At 37.3% G+C, this 21,556-nt stretch overlaps 1 protein-coding gene across 1 annotated transcript in view; it reads left to right on the top strand.

Annotated features, from left to right (window-relative positions):
• LOC124182618 overlaps nt 1-21,556 on the top strand; it is a 203,801-nt gene that overhangs the window by 160,923 nt on the left and 21,322 nt on the right. The window contains exons 7-10 of the mRNA XM_046570113.1: nt 1,556-1,668; nt 5,242-5,407; nt 20,502-20,630; nt 20,972-21,087. Coding sequence (XP_046426069.1) covers nt 1,556-1,668; nt 5,242-5,407; nt 20,502-20,630; nt 20,972-21,087 — 524 coding nt within the window. The remainder of the gene's footprint in view (nt 1-1,555; nt 1,669-5,241; nt 5,408-20,501; nt 20,631-20,971; nt 21,088-21,556) is intronic.

Here is a 21,556-nt window from a genome sequence, read left to right as displayed (position 1 = left end):
ATGGAAAAATGGAAGAGTCGCAATGTCGGATTTTTATATTTTTCTCATAGAATTTCAACGTGTAAAAGGACGAGTGTAAAAAACGTTGAAGTGTAGAGAAGAAGAAGTTCTCGGAGAAAGCCAAGACATTGAATCGCCAGAATTCTGATAACTTTATATTTTGATTTTCGGTGTCTCGCATTTTGACGTTTTCAATTTCCTATACTTCAATTTTATTCAATTGAGAATACTATAAAATTGATTACCATGTTTTCGACAGTTCGATATTGGACCCTCACAGTTTTTACTCTGTTCACTACACTTTTACTGCCACCTGTCCCTGCTTTAATTAGAACAACGTTTTAACAGGAAATTGGAATAAGAAATTGTCAGTTGTGAACAAATTTAGCAACATCAATTTTATCGTATTTATCTCGTTTTTAATACCAAAGTTTAGCTGCCACGTTGATTTTGATGGAGCTCCGTTCATCCAATCATACAAGATCGTTATAAATTCCTCGCCAAGGTTGAAAATAATCACGTTTATCTTTATTGTGTGTTTTGTTTAAAAAAAAAAAATAATAAAAATCTAATATTATCCTCTTTGTGAAACTCGCGAAAATTATTTACGTTCTTTCATCGAGTGAATTCCTGATGATGAACGGCGATGATTTCAGAAGCTCTGAAATCGCTCTATAAATTCGAAAAGTGTAATCAAAGCTTCGAGTATCCCACCTGAAAAAATTGGCCCCAATCTTTTCACTAGAAATATCCAGCTTTGTGAATTAAACGAATATCGAACATACGTTCTGAAGCGCAGCAGAATCGGAGATAGTGATAGAAAGGTAAAATAAACGGAAGGATGAATAACGGACGAGTGTTCGATGATCTGCAGGTAAATCGTTGGACGATTTTTACGGCTCTCCGCGTTAATTGGATTTGATATTTCAATATACCGGAAGGAGTTCAACCTCGGTACGGTGGAAAATCGAACGGTTCATGCAGAGTTTCGAACTGTTGTATTTCCGGTGTACGTAAATTACACAAATGACTGCAGTAAATCTCCCCCTGTGTTACACGGGCGTTTCGTATGTGTGGGAAAAAATATAGTCTCGATTCGTTGAACCTTGCCCTACGAATAACGACGATTGCGTGGCCTCGTTTTGCATCGGAAGCCGGATGAGAAACAGATGGAATCAAAAACAAAGAGAAGATCTTTTTTTTTTTTCAAACAAACGAACGGCAAGACCAAAGAGACGATGGGATGAAAAAAAAAAGAATAAAAATGAGACGGAAATATAATAAAAGAAAAATAACTAACCGCATGAAATAGAGCGTAAAAACGTCGAGAAAATAATGCATCGGCTGTTGCGTGAGAATTATTACTTTCGGTCGAAATGATTTCAGTGTCAATTTTTCAACCCCCGTGCAGCCTGCAGCGTATTATGATGTTTGCTTCGGGAAACCTCTCGAAAACACGAGTGCGGATATGTAGACTCTGTGTCTCTACCTGTCCTGAAATTAAATGCGAAAACTGCTGGGAATAACGTCCGTCTATTGTTCTCCTCTGTTTCAGAATAAATGAGAAGACAGTGAGATCGCAATTCTTGGCCTATTTTAGCTTCACTTCCACGACGAGCACCTCCGTCGGATGGCCGGCGAGGGGAGGAAAGTCTGTAAACAATACCGGTGAGTCGAGAGGTGATATTTTTATTTATTTTTTTTTTTTCATTTTTTCATTACTTTGGAATTGGGTCTTTGTGTGAAAGAGTAGAAAAAGTTCAATTTTCCATGTGTGTTCGAAGCGGAAAAGCACGAAACGTTCTGCTCCCACGTTTTTCCTTATTTTCGTTAAGAACGAACAAAAATTTAGGCCTTATCATTCACGAGGAAAACGTTGATGAAATTTATCACGTTTTCGAATTGAATCTTTGTTGAAAACATGTGGCTTTTGTATAAAAAAGACCGCTCTTTCCATTTGAGGTTAGGTTGTATTAGGTTAGGTTAGGTTATCGATTTCAAGGTTACAGATTTTCAAGAACACCGAAAAATCACGTTTTGGCGATGCTTTCAGCCGCACACATGCCAAGACCTAAGAAACAAATTGTTTTCAATTCTTATGTGAAAAAGTTTGGAATAGACATATTATGAAATTTTTGAAGTCGAATGAAAATGGGAGTATAATTTAATCATTACGAATATTCTAAATATCTTGAATTTTTTTATATTAGTCTTACACCACTGACTAAATTCCGAATATTTTTTGAAATTTTGTCACACTTCAATTCACATCTCAGAGCGTCTAATTTGGATCTCAGTCATTCCAGTTCACACAAAGAAACTACTCATCAGTCCGAAATGTGTACCAAATCAAAAATTTTAGCTTGTAAAAATTGTTGAAAAATGTAGTTTCGAGTAAAATGAACGCGTTCTAACCATTTTCCAAATTTCAGAGCTTAAAATAAAGATGAAACTAGTTCGTTTCATCGATAAAATCGTTGGTAATTCGTGAATATTCTCTTGCTAACAGCAGCTATTCGAATTAGACAACTTGAAAATCACTCTTACGAGAAATACATATTATTTATTTATTTTTTTTCTCACGGAGCTTCTGCAAAAAAATTGAACGGCGTTTGATTAAACGTACCGCAGGCTGCAGCGGGCGTCAATTCGAACGGAGCTCAACGTGGCGTTAGACAAATTACAGAGCTTTGGAAGCTAAACGCTGACTAACTCGAATCGTCAGAGGTCTGAACCCGGCTAATCAAACGCTCGTAGAATCCTAGGGCCCCTTTGATATTGACGCTTACAGTTCAACAGTTTGGGGTTGAACCCCCCGACCCCCGGCTTATGCATCCCAATTTCCATGTTTCAATCACATGCCTCCACCTCCTTCAGCTCCGCCCAGAATTGCCACGCATTTTGCATCCAAATTGCACCCCTGTTTCGTGCAGGCTTCACTGGGCCCAGAAACAACCCCAAATACGTCACTGCCTGAGGTCCTCAAAAAATATCCTTGGGCAGGAGATGGATCGGATCGTTAAAAATGTTATCAACATCTCTAACTGTATACTCGTTGTTAGCAATCTTTGTATTTTCTGTCAAATTTTTTTGAGGTTTTTTGAACAAAATTCTGTCAAACTGAATCAGAAATACTTGCAAGATAATCGATGAATTTATAAGGAAATTTCAAATCATATACATAATCGATAATGCAAAGTTAAGCCGAATAGCTAGATATTTTTTCATCTTGAAAATCGGTCTTGATCTGTGATATGAATTTTCGGAGAAATCGTCTTCAAGTTTTGGTGCAACTTGAGTAATCACAAAGATCGAAAGGATGCATTCCTGATTTGACTTAATCCCCAAGTAATTCTTGATACAAACTTGTGAGAAATTTTTTTAGACATTTTCTCTTCTCCAATACTCAACAATTTCACGACTCGGAATCTGAATATCATCTCGATATTTCTCGTTTAAAAATCTGACAGTATTGGATAAACAGGAAGATCAATTTTATGTCGTCAAAATCTGGAACGATTATTTCCATCGCGGTTGTATAACGAGGTAATTTTCCCTGATACAACGAACCCAGCTATTGTAGCGTCGTTACAACATCGGTAGGGTTGGCTTTAGGAGGCGGAGGAGGGAGGGAGTTTGGATTTCAGACGGGTGCAGACCGGGATATAAAATTGTGAGAAAGCCTGAAAATAGGATAAAGGCTTTGTAAGGCCTGACAAACAGATCAATCGAATAGATGGGGAGAGAATCACGGGTTTTTTCATCCCCCCTATTCACCCCTTCATCCCTTATTCCCTTATTTCACGTCTCTCAAGAGTTACCAACTGTCTCCCGTTCGTCGATACGCTCGACCACTTTTCGCCAAGAGGAAAACGCAGCGCTCAGCGTCCCGACGCCGCCTCCCTTCACCCTTCATCTCACCCTCTCCTTTCGCTCTCGTACCTCACAGCCAGCTCTCCTCTTTCCTTCCCCCTTTTTTTTCTCCCTTCTTCTCCTTCCTCCTATCAGACTGCATAAACGCCCGCACTTTTTACGCTCGGCTGCAGATACTTTATTCACTGAATCTGTCAAACGTTATCCCTCTCTTTGGTTTCAAGTTTTATACCCTTGGATGGATATACCTACACCCATCAACTTCACCGGCAAGATTTTACCTATACGTACCTACTTTCAGCTTGAATTCAGGAACGCAATGAAATCAAACCGAATTCCACTGGAAAACCTGCACTTTGTTGTGCAGGAAGAAAAAAGACTTTTGTGACGTTGATAAAAATCGTACTTGAGTGAAAAGAGACAAGGAAAAAAAAAATAGTAAGTTTTTAAGACGGTTCTAAAGCCAAGTATTTTAAGCCGATTTTGTATTCTTCATGTTTATGCAGGCTAAAAATGTGGAAGCTGATCTTGAAGTCTGTAAAATGTTTAGTTAAAGTTCAGAGAATGTACTTTTCCCTTTTATTTCATAATAAATAAATTGAATCACGGCGAATCCTGCGGAGCGGTGATTTCCGGAATGCGTAAGGACTTGGGGGTAAATTGGTGTAGTAATTAGTAGCCAGTGGAGGTCAAAATGTCTTTAGAGTTGACGTTAAGGGTTCAGACCTCGGTCCATTATGACAATTGCAAAACACAGGCCTGTCCGTTTCGCCTTAAACCCTTGGAAATTTTATTCAGGCATTTGCCTCCATGTAAAACCAGAGTACGTACATACGTATAAAGGAAATCCAGGGTAAAATTTGCAACGAGGGAAAGAGGGTCACTAAATTGCCGAAGAATGACTGTCTGTAATTGTAGAAATGCTCTTGGAACCCTCTCGAATTTCACTCAGGAACACATTTCACATCCACTAGTAGAATATTAAGCTAATTGAAGCTTTCGAGAAACGATGCTCTTCCGGTTTATTTCTTCTTTTATCTGGAAATGGACCCTCCGCATAATAAGTTCCAAGCAATTTTTCGGTCCAACAAAGCTGAAACAATTAATTCGAGACGATCGTGATAGTCAATTTATGCAATTATAGCCAAATAATTCAGCAATTTGAAACTTCTTTATTGACAATTTAAACATCAAAGCGTTATTTGCATTCTGGAAAATTTCCACTCAACGCTATTACTTCCTTCCTCTTTTTCACGTTGATTTTTCTCTCTTCTTCACGCCGTTAGGTACGCGGCTAAACGTGTTTAAAACGCTTTCTCGTTTCTCCCTTCGGCGTAATTATAATTCACGTTTTGCTCCTGTTCGCAGAGTGCGACTGGGTCTACGAGGACACGGATTGCCGGAAGGAGTGCGTCCTGGCGAGTCCTGGATACCCGGGAGTCTACGCTCCGAACACTCGATGCCGCTATCTCGTCACTTCCGGTCCCCACGTGGCAGTGACCATCAAATTCACGGCAGTTTTGCTGCCATACAAGTGAGTAGAAAAACTAATTGGATGAGCGAAAAAACCTCAGCTTGGTTCTCGGAATAGTCCAACTGGCAAACATTTAAAAAAAGGTTTGTGTCTGGACTAAGTGTCGGTAATATGTCGGTAAAAAAATCTGTATCCAGCACTCTCCTTGCAAATTTACTCTCGATAACTCAGTTCAATTTGTCAGATGTTCGAATACGAGATACAAGGGAAAATTTTCAAGCGGTGAACAATAACGAGTGGAAAACGTATTATACATCTGAATTAAATATGAAAAGTCATGTGCCAAATTTTTTAAAAATTGGTGGAAAGTTCTAAGAATCGTAAATGTTTTTTGAAGTTTGGTCTACCATAATTTCGTAACCAGAAGTCGACAGGTGTTTAATAAAACTGTGTCAAATCTTGATAAAATAATCGATTTTTTCCCTTAAATTTTTGTTTATTTGAAATTCGGAAGTAGTAGAAGTTTCAAAAGTTTAGTCACACTTCTCTAACCGAATATTTCATGTATGACTAAAATTTCGTTCAAGACAGTTGAATCGTTTCTTTGTAATTCAAGATAGACGAAGTGATTATTGAAAATTTTAACATTTCGCCATCCCGTGACTGTAAACGGTGAAAGCTTGAAGGGTGTTTAAAAAATCTGTAATAATTTTTGCCACTGCAAATTGGCAACACTCCGTCCTTGAACCGTCCGCAACTCTTCTTCTTGATTTCCATCTCTCTCTTTACGCGACAAATTAAAACTTTAAGGAAGTTTCGTACCTCGGTTCCTCATTACGGACGAAGAAGACCAGCCAAGACGGATTTCAACAGTCTTAAGAACTTTTCGAGCATACCGTCTGGATAAAAAGTATCCAGACAAAAGTAATGACGAAACAAAGATTCAGACGTGACTATAAAATCAACTGAGCTGAAATTATTTCAAGTGATATAATTGGCTCTTTAATAACACAGAAATTTTCAAACTTGCAAAGAATTTTTACCGAAAGATACGAGAGTGGCTAAAATTATTATGCGTAACGATATTTCTTTCGGTTGAACAATCTCGCCGTTTCGACAATTTCAATGAGTTTTTTTTTCCATGTAATGTAAATTAATCCTCTACCAATCACTCCAGATCAGTCATTTCTTCGTTTTTTGTTGGTTATTTCATTAATTTCCGAAATACTTTATGGAAAATTGATAACTCTGAGTTCTAAGTGATAAGCTTATGCGACTGACTATATTGAAAAGAGAATGAACGTTATTAGAAAATTATTAAAAAATTTGATCCAGTGTAGTATGGAAAATTAATTCATAAATGAAACGAGCCCCTTGCTAATTAAAAAAAGAGTAGAACGACATAATATCAATAATTGAATTTCCTTCGAAATTTTTTTCAATTTTTCGATTACTGTACCAAGTCAATAAGAGATTGTTTTTTTTTAATACAAAATTCGCCTCGATTAATTTAATTCAGTGTCACTTTTTGAGTCCGTTTCTTCTCTTTGCACGATGTTTTTTATCCTGACTGTACGACTGAAACATACACTTGAAAAACCCACTTGAGATGTCCTTCGTTCAAAGCAGCAGGTTTCGCTGTTTCTTCACGGTTTGTCCAATTCCGTGGGGCGTTTTTCGTGACGTGCTTCGCAGGATAAGGTGGTGAAAGGACTTGGATTTCTCGATCTCACCTTCCTTGCTATTTTTTTTTTGCTTCTTCCTTCCTTCGGTAGTACTTTCCCCAAGTATTAAGCCTTCATGCTGATAAACCCAAACCGCGGTAATTTCAGGTCAGATTTTGCGAACCGTCAAAGAGACCCGGTTATATTATCCACTCTATGCAGATCCCTGCAGAACATGAACGGAAAACCATTTTCAAGGATTTTTGACGGCGAGTTAAAAGCACTAAAAGCCTGAAATCTGGATCGTGAATAATTGATATCGATTCCGATACCTTCCAGAGAAAAAAAGGAAAGGAACAAGCGGGTGGTGAAGGGTTGGAACAAAACCGTAACACCGTGATTCGTAATTTCCTTCGTCTCGCCGATAATATCATCCGACCTTCAACAATCGATTGCAATATTATTAAAATTAAAAAATTAGATCAAGTCACCGACCAAATAGAGCAAAGAGAAATTATAAAAAATTTTAATCCAAACACAAGATTCAATCGAAGAATATTGACTGCGATGAAATATCCCGTTGAGTAATCATTATTTTTATGGAAAATTATAACTATCATGTTTGAATGAAAATTTGTCAAATCATCGAGCTGTCTTAACAGCTCATCGGCAAAAAGTAATTGCAAGGAAAGTGAGCGAAATAAAAAAACAAAAAAAAAAAAAAAGCAAATACAAAAATAAATAGGGATAAATCCCATACTTTAAGCTGAAACTAAAAACTACCGTGACCGTAGTTATAATAGTTGAGAAAATTCACTGGGTGGGCGGTAAGTCAAAAGTTGAGTTTCTTTTTGCCTTCTGTTTGTATTATTTTTATTTTTTTCTTTCGTTCCTTTTCTTCGTCATTTTTTCCCGTCTTGTAATTTTGTCTCGCCGAGTATAACTCCGCGGTGTAATTACGAGCCAAGCGTGTAGGTACGCGACGGGGAAAAAGAGGGTGGAGGATTTTGTCCAGATAATAACTGTCCCCCCGCTATATATATATATATACACGTACAAACTGTAATATTTTTAACCCACAAGCTGGAATTTACAGCTAGGGATGTACTAATAACTTTTATTAGACTCTCGCCTTCCGTGTATAATTGTCCAAAAGCGTCGCAGGTTTGCCACGGAGACTAACCACATTTTATATACGTATATATGTATACTTTAGAAGCTGTTTATATAACCTTCCGAAATAAAACGAGCTTTACTCAACAATTTTGCCTCGAAGAATCTCCTCAACGGTCGTTTTATTTCATACGTTCTGTTTTTAATTTTTACTCCACTCACCGTTCGAACCATCGTCATCATCATGAAAATACAACCTCGTAAGTGTAACCGAGTTGTATCATTTATTTTTTTTTTTTTTTATAGGTTTCCCGTTTTTCTTTACCGGCCTTCAATGTATTTGATTTGAGATTACAAATCTAATATATGTCAAATTGCCTCGGTGTGGAATTTTTTAATTTTTTTCACTACCGTCTCGTTCCTTTTCACTTCATCTTCAGCGCTTTACAGTGAATGTATATAATTTGAATGTACATAATATAAATGAAAATTTATTTTCCAACCTGAGAAAGGAAAGTTTCTCAACCTGGTTTTCTGAAGGTTATTAAAATGTAATTAATTCCAAAACTCATAAATGAATTACTTAATGAACAGCTTAATTGCCCTCATGAAACATGATTCAATTAATTATTCATGGCACAGACTAGCTCCAGGCTTCGGTCTTCTCTCCTCCTCCCTCCCTCCATTCTACTTCCTCTTCATTTAACAAAATAATCAATATTTCACTTTGCCTAATCCTCGGCTTTACCCAATCACGAAACGATACCGTCACAGTTTTTAATTGAAAAAAGTAACGTAACGATCACAATCTTAATCCCATAAATCTATCGATCACGCGGATAGTCGATCGATCCTGTAATTCGTTAAACTTCAAATTACTAAGTTTTTTCAAACGAAACTTGTGCGATTTTTTATCGCTTCGCACTGTTTCACGCGATTGACGAACCCTTCGAATTTTCTTCACCCAGCAGGTGCGAATGACACACTTGAGCTGATCGATCGGGAAAATTTGACGTGGAATTTGTTTACACGCGTGTCATAGCTGCAAAGCATATTAGCTTTCGAAGGGTTAATTATTTACTTTTCCTACTACGCCTGTTTATCGAGTGTACATTACACGCGCATTTCCGTCGAGTATTCGCGTGGATGGGCTAACAGGACGAACAGTTCCACTCGGAGCCTCAAACAATAATAATCGACCCGCGAATCCTCCGTTTCCGGTCACACATTCACCAGTTCCTAATTGCTAATTACCAATCACTAATCACTGGTTACCAGCCGCTCGACTATCGGCCACGAATTGCTCGCAGATTTGAAATTCGATAACTGCATGGAGAGAGAAGCCCGAAAGCAACTCGTGCCTGACGTGAAAACGGAAGAAGGAGAAACAACACGAGAATAAATGTGAAGATGAAGTATATGTCTTGTTGAAAAAAATTTTGAAGAAAAAAGTTGATGCAATTTTACCGACGTACAATATCGTTGGAAAATTTAATTTTTTCCGTTTCGGATGAGTCGGAAGTTGAATTTGAGTGAACGAACGAATGCGGACAACGGCGAAAAGCTTGAGAGGTAAAGTTTCGGGAGGACTCCGTTGGTTAACAAGATAAACCGCATGTAAGAATTCATCTGGAGAGAAAACTGGGCACACGACGGGGGAGTTTAGAGGTGATAATCTAGTCGGGACGGCAGGGAGTGATAAAAATAAAAGAAAAGCATAAATAAGAAGTTTCACGGAAGGATCCTGTTGTTCCTATTTCTCTCCGGCTGAGGTGCCGCGCCCTTTTCATATAACATCGTAATGTCTCACAGCTAGAGATGAAATTTTGTTGAAAAACTTTACTCACTTAGTTCTTGTATTTTTATATTAAATTCAAACCGAGACGGAATATCATGAGCCTGATATTATGCATTATAAAATGAAGTTTCGACGAAGTTTATTTTCACTTCTTTGATTCGGTTTTATCATTCCCTCCGATTGTAGTTTTAATTTCATTTATCTTGTTTCTCTATCGAGTTTCACCGCTTTTAATGTAAGTTTCGTTCAAAGAAACGTCGATAGATAGACGTAATCGAAATTAGATCATAAAGAAACACTTGCTGAAAGAAATAATTGAAAGAAATAAAAATTTTGAATGAAATACCAATTAATGCGACAGCCGGATTGAATTGTCAAATAGGTAGACGGAAATAAATGGCTGGACGTTATGTAGATACTTCGACGTGAGGTGCTTGAAAATAATTTTCGCGTGTTTTGAAATCACCAACATTTAGAACAATAGGTAGATGAACAGACAGATTGATAGATCGATAGACAGACGGACGCAAATACTTGGATGATGTATTGATCAAACAATTTTATAAAAAGTTATTCCTCAGCTGAATCAACGAAAATTCATGATCGTGGAAAAAAGTGTTCTCCTGTTTCGAAATTACTGACAATTCAGAACAAGAGATAGACAGATACGTCCATAGATAGACAGTTGCAAATACTTAGACGATGTATTCACTTAACCATTTTTGGACGAAGTTATTCCTCAGTTGAATCGATGAAACTTGATGATCGTGGGATAAGGGTTCTTCTGTTTTGAAATTACTGACATTTAGAGCAATAGATAGATAGATCAATAGATAGGCAGTTGCAAATACTTAGACGATGTATTCACCTAACCATTTTTGGACAAAGTTATTCCTCAGTTGAATCGGTGAAAATTCATGATCGTGGGATAAGGGTTCTTCTGTTTTGAAATCACTAACATTTAGAACAATAGATAGACAGATAGATCCATAGATAGACAGTGGTAAATACTTAGACGATATAATTACCTTAGCATTTTGGACGAAGTTATTCCTCAGTTGAATCGATGAAAATTGATGATCGTGGCAAAAGGTTCTTATGTTTTGAAATTCCTGCCATTTGGAGCAATAGATAGATAAATCAATAGATAGACAGTTGCAAATACTTAGACGATGTATTCACCTAACCATTTTTGGACAAAGTTATTCCTCAGTTGAATCGATGAAAATTGATAATCGTGGGAAAAGGTTCTTCTGTTTTGAAATTACTGACACTTAGAGCAATAGATAGATAGATCAATAGATAGGCAGTTGCAAATACTTAGACTATGTATTCACCTAACCATTTTTGCACAAAGTTATTCCTCAGTTGAATCGATGAAAATTGATGATCGTGGCAAAAGGTTCTTCTGTTTTGAAATTCCTGACATTTAGAGCAATAGATAGATAGATCAATAGATAGGCAGTTACAAATACTTAGACGATGTATTCACCTAACCATTTTTCGACAAAGTTATTCCTCAGTTGAATCGATGAAAACTGATGATGGTTGAAACAGCTAGCCGCGAATAGTTAGATGATAAATATTTGAACGCTAGTAAAAGGAGTGAGGTAGGTGCAGAGGCGGTAGCAGCAGCAGCAGCAGCACCACGACGTTGATGGGGTTTTGTACGGTGCTCACGTATTTTACGTTATGGGATAAGCTGCGTGCCGACTACAAGCTGAGCTCGAGGTTTTGATGGGAACGTGAGGATGTCCAGATGTCTCGTATTAACCAGGTTCAATATACCCGTGCAACCCTTAATCCAGCCACTCTGGCATCCGGAAGTGAAATTTACGGTACCGCAGCTCCGTTATTCCACAATTAGAATTCGATCGACTATGAGGGGAATATAATTCGTTGAATTTTTATTCAACGTTTAATTCGGCGTCTCCCCGTTAGCAGAATTAATTCGTGATTAAAAACGGTATCGTCTAACTTCTCGAGTCCCGAAAATGTTTCAATTTCTCATCATCCCCGGGGGGGATTTGCCTCACGGAAAATTGGCGGCTTAGCCTCGGAATTAATTTGACCGACGTTTCCGATGCAAGAGAGATGAAAAATTCACCAATGTCCCGTCACCTCCTCCGTGATGTTTTGTTGACGCCGGTTCGTGGAATCCCGCTTCTCTTACCCACCTTTTAAAAGCCTCCATGGGCCAAGGGGCAGGGCCGAGGTAATTAATTCGTACGTGTAAGTGTCAGCCAAGAACCAACGAGTACCCTTGGGCAGAGATATATGTCTCAATTTAACCGGAGTATCCTACGGGATGCTTTCTGCCGGTATAACCGAGAGGGACTCCAGACCAACCCAACCCAACCCGACCTCCCTGCCCGCCCTTTCCTCTCCAAACTCACGGCCAATAAATCCCATCTCCTCTGCATAGCCGGGGCGTTACACTTTTCTTGTCGAACAGCCATCGCCCAGCCTTCGAAAGCAGACATTTTTCGAAACCTCTTGGGAAAACCACTCCGAAAAATGAGCCTAGGAATAACACCCTACCTCCGAACAAAAAGGCCAAACAGTTTTCGAACTAACGGAAGTTTCTAGTTGTACATACTTTTTTTTCTGTCTCTCTCTCTCTCTTTCTCTCTCTCTCTTTCTCTCTCTCTCTCCCTTGTTACGTAGACGTTGATAAATCTCAAGGTTTCAAGCTCATTGATTCTCTGATTACAATTCTGTCAGTCTCTGACCATTCGGAGAAACATATTTTTTTTTTTTTTCTTTTTTTTCATTCAAGTATATCTCAAATTCAGTTGAAGAATTTTAGAATTTAGATAAAAAAAAAATGGAAATGGACTCGATGGAAAAAAAATTTCAACAGGATATGTTACGTTCGTGTTTCGAAGGCTTGTGTTTTAGGAGTCGTAGACACTAATAACTGATTCCTAATCAATTCTTGACTCGAAACTTGAATAACATCGAGTCACTCTGTCAAAAAATAATTCTCATTTCGAGTTAAAAAAAAAACGACAGTAAGTTTAAAATAGTCGCGAATCGATATAAAAAAAGAAGAAAATACAATGTTTCCATCAACAATCGCCATGGAAAATTCGCTGTTAAAAATTGTTTAAAAAATTTTCGTGTAACTCGACAAAACGTAAACAGCGACCAACCGATTCCTAGAATCATTCGATAACTGAGGTATAATTATTTGTTGATCAATAGTCTGAGGTAATTTTGAATAACGAATAGTTATGAGCAGTGTTTTCCAAAATTCCAATACATTCCTGCGGTGAGATGTACGCGGTACGAAAACAGCAAGTATTTCATTTCGCGCAGAGGTATCTCTTGATTATTCTAATGGATAACGGCATGCCAAAGACGATCGAACAGTCTCGTCGACGGAATCCGACCGACAGATTTTGGCGAGATGTTTGGAAGATTTTGAGGGGCCGCAGCTATCATCGCGTCTGGCTCTCTGGATGATGTATTAATGGGTAGATTGTTCAGGGGTCGTAATCAACTAATAACTACCCGGGATCGGAACCCGAGTTTCGTTCTTACCTCTCTCTCTGTATCTCTCTCTCTCTCTCTCTCTTTCTCTCTCCTCTCGCCACCTACCCTCACCTATACTCTGGTCCCCGACCCCCGATGTCATTAATCACGGATGAATGTCAAGAGCACGATTTAGGGGAGAGGAGATAAATAAAGAGACATGTAGACTGTGTGCCCGGAGTGGCTATCATCGCCGAACGGCAAATTTCATTTGACGGACACTTTTTACACACCGAGGGTGATGGCTTTTTCAGTCACGTTATGTGCCACTTCGCTTGTTACAGATTCGATTCTACTTCTAATGCGATTTATCTTCATTCGGAATCGCACGAGTTTCTCGACGTTCATTCCGTTGAGAAGATTCGGGTGTGAAAATTGTAGATTCTTAACAATTTTATCACCAGACGATCGTACGTTTGGTACTTATCAAATTATTATCGATCGACGATGTCTTTGATAAAAAAATAAAAATTAAAAAAAAAAAAAAAAAAACAACTCGGATACCCTTATTTTGTTGGAAATTGTTTCAAGATTCTTAAAAAATACTGTAGATTCGTTTGATTTCGTTCTACGATGGCTCGTTTTGTTCGGAAAAGAGTTTTTTTCTTTTTTTTTTATCACGTTGATGTCGTTAATTGTTTAATTTTACAGCGTTGCACAGATATTAATTACGATCGGTAAATAGCGGCGTTGAATTTACTACCAAAAAAATACCAGGAGTTTTTTTTTTTTCATTATGAAAATTGAACAAATCTACTAGATTTTCAACAAATCCAAATTCATTTGAAACGCCGCATCGTTATCTGACCTTTCGATTACAATTCTAGAATCTTGTGTTTACGTATATCGAAAAAGACCTTCGATGCTTATTCATATTATATTAAACAATATTTGACAACGACTCTACGGACGACTGTCTGGTAATAAAATGAATAAAAATATTAATTTCTGGGCAAACAGTCTCCTATATATTTTCGTTTACTCGAACGTAATTTGATCTATCTTCTTTTCTTGACAACTTTCTCATCCCAAATCCACACTCGTAATGTTAACGAGGCTTCGCGGCTGCTGATATTTTTATCCCTGAGTTGAAATAATTTATTTCAGCACTGATAAATAATAATTATTGATCTTTCATTGCTTTTCGAAATCTTCGTTTGTGGTCGGATGAAAGTTTATTTAACGCTGGGTGATTTTTATTCCGATCGAATAAAAGCTACTTTCCGAAGTCAATGGAAATAAAATACCGTTGTTTAACCATACATTTTTAGTAAATTATCACTCAAACCTATTGGGCAAAATGTTAAAATTTGGAGTAATTACAAAACGAGTTTCCTTCGTGCTATTTAATAAAATCGATCGATTCGCAAGGACGTAAATTGACCACATAATCCTGACCGAAAACGATTACCTCGAATTCTCTTCACCCTAACTAGGGGATGTTTGTCGTAAAACCCTCATATCTCTCTTCCGTTACTTTCCCTCCGTCTCTGGGCACGTATTTTCGATGAAAAATATCCCCCCAATTATATCTGCCGAGGGCCGAAGAAAACACGTTCATCCTATATTTTGAAAAGACTGATTAATCGTCGCTTATACCTTATCCTCGTATCTTTCACGTTTGTGGGAAAAAGAAAAGAGAAAACCGATAGTAAATATAACATCGAGTAACAACGTGTATAATACTTTTCTAAAAAATAAATATATTGCGTTAAATTTTATAAATTCTCTGTAGAAATTTATCGACTCGGTTATATGATACGATGAAGTAAGAAAAGAAAGAAATCGTATTTAAGGGAACAAAGAGTTTGGAAGCTAAAAAAAAAAAAAAAAAAGAAGAACCAATGACTTTTATTCCAAACCGAAACGACCCGCTTTATCTTTTATCACACGTAGTTTAAGATTAAGTTCCCCCCCCCCTCGATCCTCACCTTTCTTCCTTTCTCCCTGTCTTTTCCTTCGGAAACTCCGTCTTGCCTGGATATAAAACTTATACCGGTCCAGAGTCGATCTGAAACTGAGGCAAAAACAAAACAAAATGAAAGATAAAAAAAGAGAGAGAGAAAAAAAACACATTGAGCTCAACACTAAGAAAAAAAGAAACTTTCGTTTACGATCAAGCCAACTTTCGACATCGTTAAAAGCATCGCGTCGTCCCAAAATTGCTTCAAGCGTTCGAAGCTCCGAGGCTGGAATAAAAATGAATTTTTCGATCACTTCCTATCCCGTTCACGCTACAGCGAAAAAAGAACAAGATTATAGATAAGCACGCGGATAAATTTTTTCGCACGATCCTGACGAAGAGAATAAAATAAATCATAAAAAAAAAAAAAAAAACACGATACATGATTTTCCACCTTTTGATCTGTTCGGATAAATCTTCCTCTTTCTCTTCACACCTTCGTTAATTTGCGGTGAAATGGAAAAAAAATGAAAATTGTTAACGAGCAAATTGCAATGAATCTGATTATTTATTTAAAAAAATTCGTGATCAGTCAAGCTTATCTTTAGAAAAAACAAACGATACTGTATAATAATGACGAAAATTTTTAATATCCAACAATTTTACATTCCTTTTTCTTGTTCTGACAGGCAATATCACTGCATTAGATTGTACAATAATTTTAGTCAATAAAGTTGAACTTTGCGTAGAGAGAGATTCAAGTGTGTTTAGAATTTTGCATTGTTTCAATCCTATCGCCATTCTTAGATCAACCTCATCTTTACGGCATCGAACAAACGATAAGTTATAATTTTATGAAATAATTTGAATCACTGAAACCATGAAATAAAAATCAAATTCTGTAGTTACGAGAGGAGAATATTAGGTGTAATCAGTCTGAATGTATTGACGAATAGTTAATTTGACGCCGTTCAATGTTGATTACACTGTTTAATGAAAATCTGCTACATCACCGAAAAATTATAGATCTGTATAATGAGCTAAGTTTCTATGCCAGAGTAAATTTATCGTTCTGATATTACGTTTTTCGCACTAATTACCTGCTGCTCGATACTTGTAATATTTTAATAGAAGATAGAAAATGGTCACGAGTGGAAGCAAAAAAATAAAAAAAAAAATAAAAAAAATCTATACGAATAAAATAATGTAACATTGAGGTAAAATTTTTAGTGAAAAGACGTAAAAATGCGCAAAGGTGGGGGTAATTTTCACCGCCGAGAACAAGTATCGCTTTTCCTCTTGTGTAACGTGCTGCCCCCATCCTCCTCACCCTCCGAGCTTTTCCCATCCTCCCTTGGATAGATGAAAATAAGTGTTTTTCTATATCATGAAGCAGTCGCGGCTCTGCCACGTGTGTTCGCTTCGCCACGCGATGCAGGTTGCAAAACGTGTTCGCATCAACCTCGGGGTAAATCGAGCATGATTTTATCCATGTATAGGACATTCCGCGTGTAATCGACCTAGCCGAAATTCAGTTCCTCTAGAAAGTACCTGGGTGATAAGAGTGTGGGATTATTTAATCGGTTTCACACCGGTCTGGAATGAATGAATTTCTCACAGGAGTTGGCAGGGACAAAAGAATAGAATTGGAAAAAGAATTGATTCATGCACAAGTTTTGCATTTCTTTCTCGAGCGTTTTTTTAATGATCTAGAGCCGATCGACGTCGATCATAGAAAGTTCGTTACATAGAGAGGACGCTCTATTCGCGGATAAGTCTAACTTGTCCAACGGACCTTGGTCTAACTATTCGGTATTCAAGTCACAACTAGAGGGTTTGTGAATTTTTGCAGATTTTTATTCGAAAACGTTCAAATGTTCGCAGATCTCAATTGATCGTAAGTTCAGTTACTCCTACAAATGTAGAGATCGTGCAAAAGGCTCGTTACGTAGAGAAGACGTTCTATTCGCGGATAAGTCTAACTTGTCCAACGGACCTTGGTCTAACTATTCGGTATTCAAGTCACAACTAGAGGGTTTGTGAATTTTTGCAGATTCTTATTCGAAAACATCTTAAGTGTTATTTGAACAGCTGTAGAGATCGGGCGAAAAACATTTAAACACAAAAGAATTTTTGTTTCAAGTGAATTTTGAAGTTCTAATAAGCGAAAATCATGTGGACGTCTCCAAAACTTAGCAAAAAAAAAAAAGCAACCGAAGAAAAAGCTCGGCTTGTTAGTTTTCTCAAAAACTGTACATTTCTTTGATCTCAAAATTTTTGAAAATACTTCCGCGCTGTTGTAAAACAATGTACAGAAATTTCATTATTGGATCGTATATTTCAATTTAGAACAAATGATTTTTCTTTCTATTTTTTTTTTCTATTAATTTTCAGCGTGAAAAAAATAACAACAGACTCGGACTGTATCACAGTTTGGTATTTATATTTCATAGCTATTTACAACATGACTAAACATTTTAAAATAAATGTGGAAGCCTACGCTTTTCGTTTTTGTTTTTTTTTTTTTTTTCTTCTTTTTGCAATAACACAGGAATATTCTTCAAAATTTTCACTCTAAAAAACGTACGGTTTTTGAAAAATTAGTCGCGGTTTTGCCAGATTGATCACACGTGGAATGCTCCGTATATGCAAGACATATTGTACCTACGTTATCCACGTTGCACGAGACACGCACGGTGTTGTGCATGGGTGGAAAAAGTATCCTCCTCGTAAAAACTGTGCACCGGAACAACGACCTTTATTCACGAGGTAAAAGCAAACGTGAAACAAATTTATTTATTTATTTATTTATTTTTCTTTTGGTTTTTTTTTTTTTTTCTTTCTTTTCCATAGCTTTTCTTGCTCCCCGGGATCTCTCTCTCTCTCTCTCTTCTTATATTCTTTTCAAATTTACGTTTCCGGATCGAAATTCTGTATACAATTCCGGAGTGTCTCTTCCTTTTTTTTTTTTTTCTCTCCTCCCTCTTTACGTACACATACGCGGAACTGATTTCCAAATAGAAACAGGCGCAATGAAAAATGAAAGAAAGTTTAAAAGTTGGAAGAAAAAACAAAAAAAAAAAAAAAAAAATGAAGGAAAACTAAGGCGGCGTGATGGCTGGGCGGGTTTTTACGATTTTCAGGAAAAGGTTCAACCATCCTCTACACTTTACTACCATCGATATCCTGTAAAAAAAAAGTATCTATGACCTACACAGATATCCTGCATCGCCGGTATTATACGTATAGTTTGGTAGGTGAACAGAATGACAAACATAACTTTTCGCAGGAAAACTATACATCCGAGATCCCAATCGTAATTCACTTTCAAACCATTGACCAAGCTAAAAAGAAAATCCATCTATATCTTCCACTCTCTTTCTCTCTCTCTCTCTTTTTTCCCGCGCTTCTATCTGCAGGTTTGATAAATCAACGAATGTCTATAAATTTATGGATACAATATATATACGTATACATATATATGTCTTATGCTCGTGCGGGTTATAAGCGCAGATTTTCGCATCGCTCGTTCGTTCGAAACTCCTGGGAGATAATTTTTTTCTCCCAAAGTCGATAATATACTGACAAAGTTTATTGAAAATTGTTTCGATCTCGAGTGAAAATAAAGATAACTTCTGTCGAATAAACAAATTCAAAAATTAACGATTGCAATCAGATGGCGGTAAAGTATTTTGTTTTTTATTAACTTTGTTTTTTTTTTTTTTCTTTTCTTCTTTATTTTTTCATCCTCTTCTTCACGGTTGTGACATTTTAAGCCTCTTAACTTCCGAAACGAGTCGAAATCGACCGGGAATAACTGTACGAATGACAAATAACGAGAACCGGCGAGCGGAGAGAAGCCTGTCAAATTGTCTGTCGCCAATCTAGCGATCTTCCATTAATCTGAAAACCTTCTTCGAGCACTTTGATCCCCGCTGTGTTACGAAAGTGCGAAGAGGTTGGGCAAAAAACGTGGGGGGGGAAAGAAAATCGAAAAATAAATGTCGCCTCGTCTTTTTAGGGGAATCTGAAAAAAAAAAAAAAAAAGAGAGAAAGAAAAAAAAAAGCAATCGTCGCGGTCCTTATTTCCGATTTCCTTCGCACGTTTTCCCAAAAATTAGAAATCGACGGTGAAAAATTTTAGGCACGAAAAATCTGGTCTTAAATATAATTTCCAAATGTGCCGTAATTTTTTTAGTTTTTTTTTTTTTATATGCAATATGCAATAATTCGAAGAGAAAAAAAAAATACACGAATTTTAGCAACGTCGAATTTAGACGATTGTTTTTGTTTCGCTTGTCCTCTTTTTTTTTCTCTCTCTCTCTCTTCTTTTCCCCGATTTTCAGACCCGAACAACACTTCGTAAAAGTTTTCCCAACTCCGGTTTACATGTATAATCCCACTCGTAAACGTCAACGTTGGAAACGTTCCGCATGCCGAAGCGTTTTCGCGTGAGGTAAGGAGGGAAATTTTAGAGCATGAATAAAATAAGGAGGAGGGAATGGAGACCCGGACAGGAATAGAGTCGTTGTAATTATTTAAGACATTCCCAAGTTTCGGATGCCGAGAGAGAGAGAGAGAGAGAGGGCTTCGCTACGGTATTCTCTAAGGATCCCATCTCTCCCTTTCTCCTCGATCGCTGCTCTCATTCTCATCTCGTGAAAACCCTCGCGGATCAATGACAAATTGGCGCTATCCTTTATTTTCCATTCCAAATTACGATTTCGAAGCGAAACCGCCAACCGTGAATCTCTGTGAATTTTGTAAACACAGTCCGTCGAAAGATTAACGTGTGATTAAATTTGAACGAGTCCTTGACACGCATTTTCAATTCTTCGACGGTTAAAAAAAGACATCTTCTTTCGATTTTGCTTTCTACGCGATGTGAAATTTTCAAGCGTCAAGATTGTGAGATTGACAATAAAATCCCTATGCCAAATTAATCGTCGTTATCTTGGTCGACATTTTTTTTTTTTTTTTTTTTGAATGAACGCATTTTTTGAGCTTCCGAATCATTTCCACGAATAAAATTCACCGCGGAAATATTGATAGACGATTTTCTCGTTTTCGTCTAAACGTGCTTATATCCGTCAATCAAGACTCAACGAAACATGTGTTTTTGTTTTAAATTTTTTGCAGCCACTGTACCAGCGACTACATCGCGGTTTATTCCGGCCCGACGATTTCCAGTCCGGTATTAGCGATGCTCTGCGGTAATAAGAAGACCTCGGTTACACACGCAGGGCAAAATATCTTGGTGGAATTTAGGTGAGAAAAGAATAAAAAAAAAAAAAAATCAAGTCTTTATCGGAACAAATAACTGCCCGTGTCGATTTTTCATATCGATAACTAATTGAAGAATTTTTTCAGTTTTGTTGAAACTTTTTTTCGTTTTTGGTTTTTTTTTTTTTTTTTTTTTTTTTTTTTTTTTTTGCACAGTTCTCCCATTTTTAGATGTAGTTTGAAAGAAAAATGGAACGCGTCTTTTATGCTCGATGCGTTGGGTGAAATAGTCCTGAAGTAACCGTAAATCGTGAAAGTCCACTTTGGCGCAATAATTACTGCCAATTTTTCCAGCCCCTTCGCATTGATCAACCCCTCTGCTTCAGATCCGGTCCGGGAGTTCCGCCCTTCGACTACAACGGCTTCGTGGCGACCCTAAACTTTCAGGAAATAACGACAGAATCACCAACGACAGTAGCGACGGAGACGACGAGCAGAGCGAGTAAGAGGCTGTGTTTTTTTTTCTTTTTTTATCTTTGACGAGGAGAAGTCACGCCGTAAGGTTGACTGATTTGATGAAAAAAAAATTCTACGCATTCCTTGGTAGAAACGAAAATACACGTCTTTCGGCGTTTCAGCGAATGGGCGTTTCTTGGGAAGAGATAAGAATGTTGAAAACCCATTTTCGACGTTTAGTTTCAACATTGCATCAAAAGAATTCTTAATTATCTTCCGTTGGTTTCTACAGTACTTGTTTTCCGACAGTTCAATTTCAAAAGTGTTGAAAACTCGGTTTTCTGTACTTGTTTTCAACATTTCAACATAAAAATGACAAGATCATACTTTCGGTGTTTTTTTCAAACAGTGAAAAAAATTATGTTGAAAATTCATTTTCAATATCTAGTCGCAGCGTTGCATAAACTGAATTCTTGAAACTTTTCAGCATATCAACAAAAAAATGTTGAAAACTT

This window comes from Neodiprion fabricii, chromosome 5, assembly GCF_021155785.1.
Source record: "Neodiprion fabricii isolate iyNeoFabr1 chromosome 5, iyNeoFabr1.1, whole genome shotgun sequence".
NCBI lineage: Eukaryota > Metazoa > Arthropoda > Insecta > Hymenoptera > Diprionidae > Neodiprion > Neodiprion fabricii.
Note: the sequence above shows the minus strand (reverse complement) of the source record. Positions and strands in the feature narration are given on the sequence as shown.